The sequence below is a fragment of the Myotis lucifugus genome, unplaced genomic scaffold (assembly GCF_000147115.1).
Source record: "Myotis lucifugus unplaced genomic scaffold, Myoluc2.0 scaffold_18, whole genome shotgun sequence".
Lineage (NCBI taxonomy): Eukaryota > Metazoa > Chordata > Mammalia > Chiroptera > Vespertilionidae > Myotis > Myotis lucifugus.
The window spans coordinates 2,117,306-2,130,384 of NW_005871066.1; the positions used below are offsets into that span (position 1 = coordinate 2,117,306).

Here is a 13,079-nt window from a genome sequence, read left to right on the forward strand (position 1 = left end):
ATGAGAACCAGTGGACTTTCTCAATGCGTAGAAATACACACACAGAGTACTAGTATATAAAAATAGTGCACCAAAACAGTATACACATGACCATTAGGACATGAAAACAATTTTATGTCACTGATAAAATCAGAAGGAATTTTGAAGCAAAATTGACTTCATTTTGACTTAATAATCATCAAGTTTCTGATGCTCTTTACAGACTTGAAACATTTCTCCTGATAAATAGTAAGTCCTCCCACACATGTACATTTAAGGCACATTTAAGGCGAGTTTCCTGAGAACATAAATGCTCAAGAGGCCTAAGCAGGAATTGATGAGGGAGATCTTAATTTGCATACTTCCTGCCTTAAATGCCTGAACGATCTTGGGTATAATGTTGCGTGAGTAAGGCGTTTAGTGTTTAATATGATATGACTTAAACACTCTTTTTGCTAGGGTCTATAAAACCATCGCTATTAGGGGCTGTTACTTCTCATTTTTATCGACCAAATTCACTAAGGAAGGAAAATATGTGGAGGCTTCCACTTGTCAGCTCCAATCTTTTTCATTGGCTGGTAATAAAATGCCCTCCTCTGACACCTGGGACAGTCCACTTGGGAAGGGACACTCGGTGATCCACCCTGAACCAGTGCAGGGCTTCTACTTGTCAACTTGCCTCTCTCGCTGACCTCCCATCCTCCCAACAGCCCTGTTGAGGTCCAGAGGGGAATAATCTAGAGTTATAGGAGATGCTGAACCTGAGACACTGGCAAAGCCACATCTTCCCTGATTTTGCACAGCGAGGAGTATTAAAACCTCACCATAACACCTCACCATGACACCATAAGGGAAGTCTAAGATGTGTCACTGGGAAAACACAGATTTGCGTTATTTAAAGGTTTGTCAAATAACCAGGAAAAACCTATGCAGCTGACTGACTGACCTTCCTGGGCTCTGGCTGCGGGATGTAAATCCGCCTTCTTCCTGGCTGTGATTCAGCACCGGGCGCTGTCCACTCCTGCGGAAATCCTGATGGGGAGGATTCCAGGGCTGGTTGGGGCATCCTCTCCCAGCTGGGAGAATACGAGGGACATGGACACTCCACTTCCCAAGACAGGTGCCTGACCATGGCCTCCCCTGTCCTACTCCTCCCTCAACGTCTCCTCTTCCCCACTGTGGAGCTAAGAATCGTATCTGAGAAACCCACCCCTGGCTGAGCGTGGGGCTGCATGGAGAATGGACCCCACTTCTAATGTGTCAGGTCCGAACCATGGAGCTTTACTGCATTTGTAGAGCCAGATATAAAAGTCAGATCCCCTGATTCCTAGAGGACAATCTTTGCCCGGCACCCAGCAACTTCCTGTGAAAGCCCAGTCCCTACCCACTGTCCCAGACATGGGGTGGTCCCCATGCACATGACTAAGGAGGTGGGAGAGCGGTGTGGGGCGAATCTCATTGTTCTTTCAACTTTTCACACCTTTTATGTTTGAAAGCTCTTACGGAACACAGCTCGTAAGTTCTGCCCACGTCTCACAAGCCACCTACCTGTTTATTCACTATCTCAGCTTAACACATCTTATGCGTTTCACCCATTCTGTTTGCTTTTCCCAACTCTGTAGCAGAACTGAATATTCTTAGTTCCTACAGCAAACACATAAACAGACAAACCTAGGGGGAAACAATAAGATTAAAAAAAACACACACACAGAGAGAGAAAACATTTTATTATAGTGGCAGGAGAAATGGAAACCAAAACAGAGAGTAGCTGAGTCACCGCATTTGGGGGAATTTTGAGCAGAACACAGTGGGTGCCTCCTGCTGAGGGGTGAGGATGAAGTGCCAATCCCTGGCATCCCGTCTTCAGTATTGAAAACCCATGCCCCCTTCAGAGGAACTTAAAGAGTCCTTCTTTAATGTTCTTTTAGAATTAAAAATAAAGCTAATATCTCAAAGCCAATCACTTCAAAGCAATCATAGCATTGAATGCAATTTTTCAAGTGGCATATGGCCCAGCCTCCTGCTCACTTCCTCTCCCATGAGGCTCCTCACCTTGGCTCTTATAGAGAATTGGAATCTCAGGCTGTTGGGGAAGGAAAAGCCACACTTCGTGTCTCATTAAAGATTTGAAAATCTATATTTTTAAAATTTTATTTTTCAGTTACAGGTGAATATCAGGGGGTCACTTTAAAAAGTATGTGATTAAAATTGTATCTTTATTGTGTGTTTTTTCCTCATTACAAAATAGTACGTTTATGATAAAAATTCAATGCAAATTCCTAGAAGGAAACTCCCCGAAAGGCACATGGAGGCAATGACATTACGATAAATTGCTTCCTGTAGCCAGACATCGAGGTTTCCTGTCAGCCAAGGCAAAAAGGGAACACTGGCTTTCAGAGTGTTTATCCAAACTAGGATTCCCAGGTGAAATACAGCACACCCAGTTCAATGTGAATTTCTGAAGTAAAAGTATATCCCAAACACTTCATGAGATATACTTATACTACAAATTATTCCTTGTGTACCTGAGATTAAAAATTTTGCATATTCACTTCTTTTAGTTGTGCTAAAATACACATAACATCAAACTATTTCAACAAATTTTAAATGTACAATTAAGTATATTTACATTATCATGGGACCAAACTCTAGAACGCTTTCATCTTACAAAACTAACCCTTTACTGAAAAAAACATCAACTCTCCTTTCCCCCTCTGGCACTCATCTTTCTACTTCCTGTTTCTATGAGTTTGAAAACTCTAAAAGCTTCACATGAGTGGAATCATACAGTATTTATCTTTTTGTGAAACTGGCTTATCTCACTTAGAATAATGTCCTTGAGCTTCGTCCATGTTGCCACATGTGTCAGAACTTCCTTTTTTAAAGCCGAATAGTATTCCATTGTGTGTCTACACCACATTTTGTTTCTTTTTAAAAAATATTTTATTGATTTTTACAGAGAGGAAGGGAGAGGGATAGAGAGCTAGAAACATCGATACGAGAGAAACACCGATCAGGTGCCTCCTGCACACCTCCTACTGGGGATGTGCCCTCAACCAAGGTACATGCCCTTGACCAGAATCAAACCTGGGACCCTTGAGTCCACAGGTCAATGCTCTGTCCACTGAGCCAAACCGGTTATGGCCACATTTTTTTCTTGAAACCCAAATTTAGCAGGACATTTATGTGCTACATCTGGCAACCCTATTCTGAAAACATCAGTCTAGGTCAGTGATGGCGAACCTATGACACCTGTGTCAGAGGTGACACGCGAACTCATTTTTTTGGTTGATTATTCTTTGTTAAATGGCATTTAAATATATAAAATAAATATCAAAAATATAAGTCTTTGTTTTACTATGGTTGCAAATATCAAAAAATTTCTATATGTGACACGGCACCAGAGTTAAGTTAGGGTTTTTCAAAATGCTGACACGCTGAGCTCAAAAGGTTCGCCATCACTGGTCTAGGTAATCTTTCTCTAGAAATTAGAGCAGAAGGGCGTTCATTCCCAAGGACATGTATCACAGAAACACGAAGGGGGCACAGCCGAGAGCATTCTCTTCTCCGAGTTCGCACAAGCCATAGAAATGTGGTCAATGAATCCTAATTCTGTCAGCACGGTGTCAGGAGTCCTTGAACTCATCGTTGAGCACATGTGCACCTTGTGGGAAAGGAACCATAAGTAGATTCTCAAAGGCGTCTGACACCCTCAAGGAGGGCAGGAGGCACCCTCTTCTTGACTGAGGGCAGAGCTTTGAACTCAAGAAGGCATTTTTGCTGGGGGCTTAGGTCTTATTACTTTCCAGGCAGTCGATTTCCTGAATGTCTAAACTCAAATATGGAGAAAATCTCAGCAAGTTTATAAGAGTAGGAAGTGTACCCACCTGCTGAAACATCCCTTTCAAGTGAGGGATGAGTCAGCACTGCCATGCGCTCTGCATCTTTCCCAGCCACTGACGGGGAGCGAGTTCAGGAGGGATGCGCATGTTTGTGAATGTCCTGATGCTGGTTAAAGTTAAGAGGCAAATGCCTTAAATGCCCAAGTCCCTTAAAGAGAGGGATTAAGAGACAGAGTGAGAGACAGACAGAGAGCAATGCCTAAGCAATGAATAACCTTACTACTTGTAGAAAACAAATGACCATTTTGATGATCACCCCTTTATTTTTTCTTTAGAAATCCTTCTTCAACTTACCCACAGCACTTACCGATGAGCTTGACTGGCCCCAACTTTCTGGTGCTACTGGATTTCTGAACGCCACTAGCGGGTATGTATGTTTACAAACCTTCAAATATTTCAGTGCATCTATGTAAAAATAGAGCAGAAGATGGGGCTTTCTTCTAAGATGTTGAGATGTGAATTATTAGGAATGGCTTCTAGAATATGAGTGACACACAACAAACCCACCCCTGACATAGTCCACCACCCGGTGGGATGTAATGCGAATTCTATTAATCAGTGCAGGCGAGAAGGGAGTATTCCCACCGAGGGAGCTGTAGAGTTGACCTCTGACAGAAAATATACAACACATGGCTAAGGTTTTCTGAGTCAAGGGACCAAGAACTTTACTTGATTATTTACCTGCATAAATTAATATTCATAAAATTAATAGGCAGGGCTCAAGGTCCTGGAATCATGCTGGCATCAATGCTCTAGATAGGAAGGTACAGATGATGCGTGGACAGTCTGAGTGGCACAGACCACTTTGCTATGTGCGATTGGGTGTTGACTCAGAGCCTGGGAACAGCCATTCACAGCTTATGCACCCCATTTGTATTTAATGGAGGACATTGCATATTGTGAATAATTTATTTGATTATACCTTTACTCATTTATTTTAAAAATAGTTAAGTACTTGCTACCTAATCGGGTGCAGATGGTATAAATGTCTTAAAGTTTAATAAGGCTTGTCCCATCTCTGTAGTCAAATCTCATTCAAGTAGGACAGATGAGATAAAAGTATAAGTAACAAGAATACAAGATAAATGTGCCAAAACACAACTCTGTGAATCTTTACATCCTTCGACACATTAACAGAATCTGTTCTCTTGACTCTCTGGTTTCAGAGAATTCAAACAGCAATAACCCTTAAAATCATGTGTTTTGCTTTGTTTTCTCCCAGTGTGACTCAGAAAGCAATTGAGTTGGTCCAAGACAAAAGAAAAAGAAAAAACCCTATATGAGGTGGTTAGCTTGGGGGCAAGAAACCTAACATTAGGAAGGAAATGATGAGAAGCCAAAAATATATTTTTAAGATTGAAAACAGCGCTTTGTGTTCAGATTGCCTCCAAAAGCAATTAACTCACAGGAAAATCCTATTTAAGTTAAAGAAGCCACGGCCCAGAAGGATAGGAAACAATACCAAACTTCAGGAAGAGAGGACTTCTCCTTTAAAAGCGATATCTACCATGCCCCGGAGTTGGTGTGGCAGATTAGGAGGTAAACTGCATTTACAGGTACAGGGGTCTGGTCTGTGTGGACTTAGGTGGGACATTTAGCATCCCTGGGCCTCATGTACATGATGCAGTTGAGTTGCACCTGGTCTCTGAAGTTCTCGCCAGTGTGCAAGCTTAGCGGTTATAGAACAACATGATGTTCAAGTCGGCATCCTACTTTAGGATGCTGCTTGATTTAGAAGCGTTGGAGGAAACTCCTGGGGAGAGATGTCTTGCTTCTCTCAAGCAAATATGCTTTTCCCCACCCCTTGGCTAGCTGTGCCTGAGACAATACATGCCATTTTATGGATCTGAGCTAGAAAAGGTCTAGGAGCCATGTCTCCTTAGGGCCAGGGTTACTGTGCTCTAAGAGTCGAGCTCATGCCTGGTAAGCCCCGCCCTGTGGGATATTGGGTGCTTGACCAGCTGTCAGTTGCAGTGGTACTCCATTCATGTCCTATAGGTGTACTCTTTCCTCCAAACAAACTCCAGAGAGGGAGACAGGTGACTCCAAATCCTTAACAAAAATAACCACATTTGTGGTTGTTCAAATCACCTCCTTCTGAAAGTGGGGCCAGGAGCCGGTCCAATCAGTGGAGTTCTACAGGCCAGGGCTAAATGATAAAGAGGTTCCTTAAATGGGGAGCAGAGGGGGCTGGGAGGAGAAATATGGCAACACTCGTAGATCAAGGAAGGAAGGAAGGAAGGAAGGAAGGAAGGAAGGAAGGAAGGAAGGAAGGAAGGAAGGAAGGAAGGAAGGGAGAAAGAAGCTGATGTTACCCATCAGAAGTTATGAAAGCCAAAACAACCAAAAGCAATTACCAAGTTACCATATCCAGCTGGAGAGCCTAGAGTGAGACCAGGGAGTCCACATAAGTGGGTGTGAATTAGATGGAATTGTCTAGAGTATAATTTGCTCCCTCTGCCTCTGCATTAAATTTGCTATCTGGGCCAGAAACATAGCAAACGCTTAGAAGGAAATGGACAAAGCCATTGTCACAAGTGTCGTTCAAGGACATTTAAACACACATCTTTGATGAGCGGTGTCCTAGAATCTGACAGTTAGAGGTTACCTATTCTCTCTGACCCAATAGACATCACATGAGAGAACAGTTTTGAAGAGCAGTGTATGACTGCAAACCAAGACACTTGGGGCATTAAACATAGAAAATGGGAGAGAAGGGATTTGCCGCTAAGATTTGCTAACCTAATTTCATGGTTTTTTTTAAAAAGACATGTAAGTACTAAACACTAATGAGCTTAATAACCTTATTAAATCCATTATTCAAAAATTACATGTGCTATAATTGTCCATGATTAGCTGTCCTATAATTATACTTTGCAAAACAAATAATTAGCATTGGCCTTTTGCAGATGGGTGAGGCTGATTGGAGAGGATATAGTCTACATTAGTGATTCTCCAAGTGTGGTCCATGGACCCCTGGGGGGTGTCTAAGGAGGTCCACAAGGTAAAAACTATTCTCACAACAATATTAAGACAGTATTTCCCTTTTGCTCTACCAACGGTGCAAAAGCAGTGGCGGGTAAAATCGCTGCCATCTGAGCATGGGTCAAAGCAGTAGCACCCAACTGTATTAGGAGTCCTATGGTCTCCACCTGCACACACTCCTGGTTTAATAGGGCGGGGGAGATATTCCCTTCAAAACGTTGCCTATGACTCAGAAAAAAGTCACTAATTCTATTAAAATAAGTGCAGGTCTTATAAATAATCTCAGCTCATGAGGCCTAGCCAGTTTGGCTCAGTGGATAGAATGTTGGCCTGCGGACCAAAGGGTCCCGGGTTCAATTCTGGTCAAGGGCATGTACCTTAGTTGCAGGCTCCATCCCCAGTAGGGGGCATGCAGGATGCAGATGATCGATATTACTCTCTCATCGATGTTTCTAACTCTCTATCCCTCTCCCATCCTCTCTGTAAAAATCAATTATTTATTTATATATATATATATATATATATATATATATATATATATATATATATATATATATATATATATATAAATCTCATCTCATGAAATGGGAAGGCTGCATGAAGCACTTTTGCTGCAAATAAAATGTGATGATTGTCTTAAGGTCAAGCACCTGCGTGTTGACTTGCGAGCAGAATCAGTAAGTTTTTCACGGAACACCTTTTTTATTGGGAAAAAAAAAAAAAGCTTGGAAAGCAAACTATGGTTACTCAGTCTTGGATACAGCAGATATTTTATCCAAAATGAATCAGATGAACGTGTCACTTCGAGGAAAACAAATAACAGCATTGACTGCTCATCAGCACATTTGAGCTTTCAAAGAAAAATGTGAATTTTGGAAAACTTGGCTCTTCTGTGGCCTCGACAGCTCCCGAGGATTCCAAGGCCTTGCTAATGAGGCAGGCGGCGCTGGCAACGGACGTGGGTTTTAATGTCGTTTCATAAATGCATCAGCATCTGGCGTGCCTGCATCACTCCATGAGCCAGCGTTTCTCCGCGACCCGTGTACCATGCATAGAAGCCTGCGTGAGAACCAACCCACTCGGAGCACAAGGTAGACCAGCACACGTCCATGCAACCAGGGGCAGAGAGGTCACGGATATCATTTCCGATTCCACAATACAGCTAGTCAGTCTCTGAGAAACTACCATTTGACAAGTTTTGGTATAACATCCAAGCAGCTTATCCAAAGTTAAATAAAGAGGACATTACAATGCTACTCCCTCTCCCAACAACGTGTGTGTTTAAGACCAGGTTTTCTTCCCATGCTTCCTCCAAAACAACCATCACAGCCGACGGGACGCCGAGGCAGACGTGAGCAGCCGGCGGGCTTCTGTTCACACAGACGTCGGAGATTTGAAAAATGGTAAAATGATCCTAACCTTATCGCTCATTGCGGGTACGCATTGGAAAACATTTTTACAGGGAAAAAAATGTTATTTATGTTAACATGTAATGGATATCATTATTTTAAAATTAAATGTTCCTTTCGTTTTCTAAGTTTTAATTTCTAATATATAAATATTGACAGCTGTAGCTCTCATAAACAGACGCTCTCTGGGTTTCTCAGTCATTTTAAGAGTGTAAAGCAGACTGAGAGCCAAAAATAGAGAACTGCTGTTCCAGGGAGTGGGCGAGAGAAAGACTGAGGACAGACACTGGGGACCCAGCACGGAGAGGCTCGGGAAGAGAAGATGAGAAAGAACAGCCTCGCAGTGGAAAGAAACCTGGAAGGTTCGGTGTCCTGGAGGCCAAGGGAGGAACGTGTTTCCAAAGGAGACAGGACTTCAGCCAAATGCTGCTCGAGGCAGAGGAGGCGGGAGCTGAGCGGGGCCCTGGTGTGTGGACAGTGATCGCGGGCGGCTCTCAGGGACATCTCAGTGAGCGGAGATGGAGCCTGATGGGAGAGAAGAGGTTCAGGAGGCAGCGAAGTAAATGCAGCTGAGCATCCACAACTCAAGAAATGTTACTTTTAGCCCTAGCCGGCGTGGCTCAGTTGGTTGGGTGTCATCCATGCACTGAAAGGTTGCCGGTTCGATTCCCGGTCAGGGCACATGCCCAGGTTGAAGGCTCAATCCCTGGTAGGGGGCGTGCAGGAGGCAGCCAACCAATATTTGTCTCTCACATCAATGTTTCTCTCTCCCTCTCCCTTCCTCTCTCTCTTTAAAAATCAATATACTAGTCTTTAAAGAAAAATAAGTTTTACTATCAAAAGGAGCAGAGAAGTGGGGTGATAGTTGCTGGGGAACAAAAGATCAGGGAGACATCTTTAGACAGGAAAGCCTGCAGCATGCCTAGTGGTAGGAAGATGCAAAAGAGAGAGGGTAGTGGGCGAAGGGAGGAACACGGCCCCAGAGAAGACAAGAAGGGATGGTGCAGGTGGCGTCGCTGCCCTGGGGCGTGGAGGACCAGCCGGGCACTGTGGCTCCGACCCAGAGGACTCTCCCCGCCGTATACTGACAGGTCTCTCCACTGTGATGACTCCCCGTCGACTCTACTTATTTTTAAATTTTCCTTTTTTTAAATGTTTTTACTCAAATCGTGAATATATTTGCATTTTAAAAAATGACTCAGGTACATCAAGTAAAAAGCTGGAACCCTCCCCCAATTTCACCCCTTTTCCCAGAAGAAAGCTCTGTCCTCAATTTCGTGTGACTTCACCCAGAGCCTGCGTGATTACGTGCAGATATTTGCACGTAACGAAATCAATGCTTGGCTGGAATTCTGCCACAAGTGACATCATACTGTGCATAAACACTCCATAAACCACTGCTTCGCCCCAGCAACTCCTCCCGGAGCACTTTGGGTTCCTGTGCGATTCTGTGTGGCCTCTCACAGTACAGGCTGCTGCCTTCTCCTGTTGACAGACAGTCCCCTTAATTCCAGTCCTCACTCTTCTCAATATGCTGCCGTGAGCAGGCTGTAGTGCTCTCTGTGAATGCTGTGGGGATTTCTTGCGAGGGATATCATTTTGCCATCTAAACTAGTCAAAGTAAATACAAGGCCTCCACATTTCCCTGGCAGAAGTCTTGTAACCTCCTGATCCTGAGATTTTGGGCCATCTCCAACGCCAATGCCCAAATCCAGGTCTCAGAGAACACTCAGCCGTACTCCTCAAATCCTGTCTGTGAAACACTAGTCCCACGAGATGGTAAAGGGCATTAAACACATTTTAAAGGAGATTCCTCGGTCAAATATTTTTTCTAACTGCTGTTTAAATAAAGGAAAACAAGTTTATTCCCTGTGGGGCTGATCAGAGCCTTTATAAGCCAAAACCCTTTATGGATCTCCAAGATATTATGTGAAATATTTCCTAAACTTGTTTGACCACAGAACGAGATATAATCTGTTTTAGGATAAAGGTACCCCTCAAGAAACTCGTGTTTCAGAGCCTCCTTTGAGAAATGCTGTTTAGATTATCAACACTGTCTTCTGTCGGAAATGAGCTTTGCAGATTAGGATGCAGCCACAGCCGTCAAGTCTCTGCTTTATCACAGGTGAATGTTTACCCTGAGACAGGGACCTAGAACCAGATCTGAGGCTGAGAAAAGCCAGGGTGAAAAGAGCTACAACTGCTCCGAGCTCAGAGCCGGAATCTTAGCGGGAGGTTCCCAGGTTGGAAGCCTATCTGAGCGGCTCATGAATTATTGAACACGACGCCAAGGAAGTCTATTCCTTTGTACTACTTTGCTGCTCCAAATTCAAAATCTGTCACGCTGTCTTGATCATCTTTTCATGTCTGAACTCCCAGAACTTCCTCTGCAGCCGTCCTCCCCTGCACACAACCTTGCATAATTAGCCTTTGCCAATCTCCCTGAATACACAGCAAACCGTCTTCTGCCTGCTTCTCTCTCCCTGAGGCCGAAACCCTGGTTGTTCTGTGCTGCAGTGACCTAGCGGTTCCACGTGGCTCTGGGACTGGAAGGAACTGGAAGGAACGTTTAAAGGTCTTTAATCCATCCCCAGGCTGGCCTGACCTCCACCCACACCAGAAAGGAAACTCTACCCTTTTCGTAGAGGTCCCCGGAGAAAGCCTGTCTGGTCTCGGTGTTATCCAGTTTTACCCTAACCACTCCCCTGCCCTAACCCTTCACAGCAAATATCACCATTTTCCTCTCTCTGGCCCTGCTGCTAGCCTTCTGAGCCCCTGTCAGTTCTGTGACGGATTCCCTGAGATTCAACTTCATAGCACCTCAGAATTTAAACCCAAACTAGCTGTGCCCCCGGCCTCAGAAAAGTCACCAGCACCTGGTACATCACTGTCCCTTGAACAACATCCCACTTGGTTTGTCCCAAAACCTCCGACCTGCCAAGCCTCTGGGAAGCTACTGAGTTGCCTCTCTCCAAGTAGGTTCTGCTGTGAGTCAACGTAGGAGGAGATCATGTTTACGTTCCAAGTCAACCACTTTCATTTGTCTGCTTTACTCTCGAGGCTCATCCTTGATTTTATTCTTTTTTTATTTTGTCTTTCTTTCCGTCGTAGTGACATGGAAGGGGAGTGGGATTAGACGTCTCTCAGAGAAAGTGGTTTTCTGTGTTACCTGAGCCCATGTTGGGAAAAGCAACTAAGCAACTCGTAGACACTGTGTCTGAGACTTACCTATTTTGAATTTTATTCTTAAAAAGCAAAATCTGACCTGCGTGTCCTCACATGGAAGGCTGTACTTCTGGGCCCCACAGTAGATGGAGCTGATAAAATCCGGGATTTAGTCGGGTATACTAGTACTTGCAGTTCCACTCCCTGTGCTGCCGTCACCAGCACCTTGGTCATCGGGGGAGGTGTGAGGACGAGAACTTTCTATACTCCTCATCTGCACCCCTCAGATTACAGACTGAAGCCATCGCCTCGCCTACTAGCCCATGGGACTGGGCTTTGAAGCACAACAGAGGAAAAAGAGAGAAACAAACAAAATCAGACTGGGACCCTGAGTTCAACTAAGGATAGGGGAGCAAGCGGAGGGGGATTCAAAACCAGAAAGGTGGTCACAGTAGGCCTTCCTGTGCACACTGTTTATCCTGTTAATTCAAGGTCAGCTGACCCTGTCTACAGGTAATGTTCTATTAAGCAATCTTCTCAATTTGTAGGCATCTCAAAATATTGTGTTATAAGCTTCTCAAAATATTGTATCGATCCCTCTATCTTCTCCTGAGCACTCCCTGACAAATTCAATTCCTAGAATTTACAGGAGAGATTATGTACTTGAGGTGGAGATAAAAGAAAACAGTGTCTTTGATTACATGAAATACTTTCTAGTGCCTCATACAAAACCTTAATCCCAACATTTTAGATGCTGTTTCTGATCAGAATGTTCATTCACCTATGGTAAAGATTTCTATGTTCTTGTAATAAGAAGATACGGTGCAACTAACCGTATCCATAATTCAGTATCCACACTATTTACTCTCCATGAGCAGGGCATGAGCAAAACAATATTTCAGTCCATAAATTTTGTTTTTAGAATTATCAAAAATATAGGTATGGTAACAATTATTTTCCCAAAGGAAAATAGCCCCTCTTTATTGACCGTGAAATTATTTTAGTATTGAATTCGGATCTTATGTCCCTTTCCCCCCTTTTTTTTCATACTAGAATAAAATAAGCAAGGCAGAGGTCATAAACAATGCAGTTTGTAGAGTTCGGGCTTCTGGGTAATGAAGCAGACTTCTCTCCCCTGGGAAGCCCATCTATAATGGCGGCAAATGAGTTTGTCCACAAGGACAAAGAGCCACAACCTGTTGGGAGCCAGAAAGCAGAAGGCCAGTGGTCCCTGACTGCGCCCACTCAGGCACGGGCATCCTAAGCTGGCAGGAGGGAATGGGGAGAAGCAACCCGCTTACGTGGCAGGACCTCTAGAAGGCTTGGGAATCAGCTACCTATGGTAGCGCCAGAAGTGAGGGTGCTGCTACACACAGAAGTATTGGTTGAAAGGTTGCAGCTAGAACCTCAGATCTCTTCCCAACTCCACCCGGGGTGGGGATGGGGGGACGAAGAAGCCCTCACTGGATCTGGGATAAGCCTAGGGGTTTCTTCTCTGGAGAGGCTGAGATGAAGGACTTCTGGACTGGGAGCCACTGGCCATGAGTCGGGAGAGGGACACCCTAGTAAATCACATGCGTGCTGACCGCTGAGGCCCACACACCTCCCAACCCAGAGTGTGGGCAACCTGGCTGGACAG

At 44.2% G+C, this 13,079-nt stretch overlaps 1 protein-coding gene across 1 annotated transcript in view; it reads left to right on the plus strand.

Annotated features, from left to right (window-relative positions):
• AOAH (acyloxyacyl hydrolase) overlaps positions 1-13,079 on the plus strand; it is a 98,069-nt gene that overhangs the window by 53,717 nt on the left and 31,273 nt on the right. Inside the window, exon 12 of the mRNA XM_023751032.1 lies at positions 4,157-4,248. Within this exon, the coding sequence (XP_023606800.1) occupies positions 4,157-4,248 (92 nt within the window). The remainder of the gene's footprint in view (positions 1-4,156; positions 4,249-13,079) is intronic.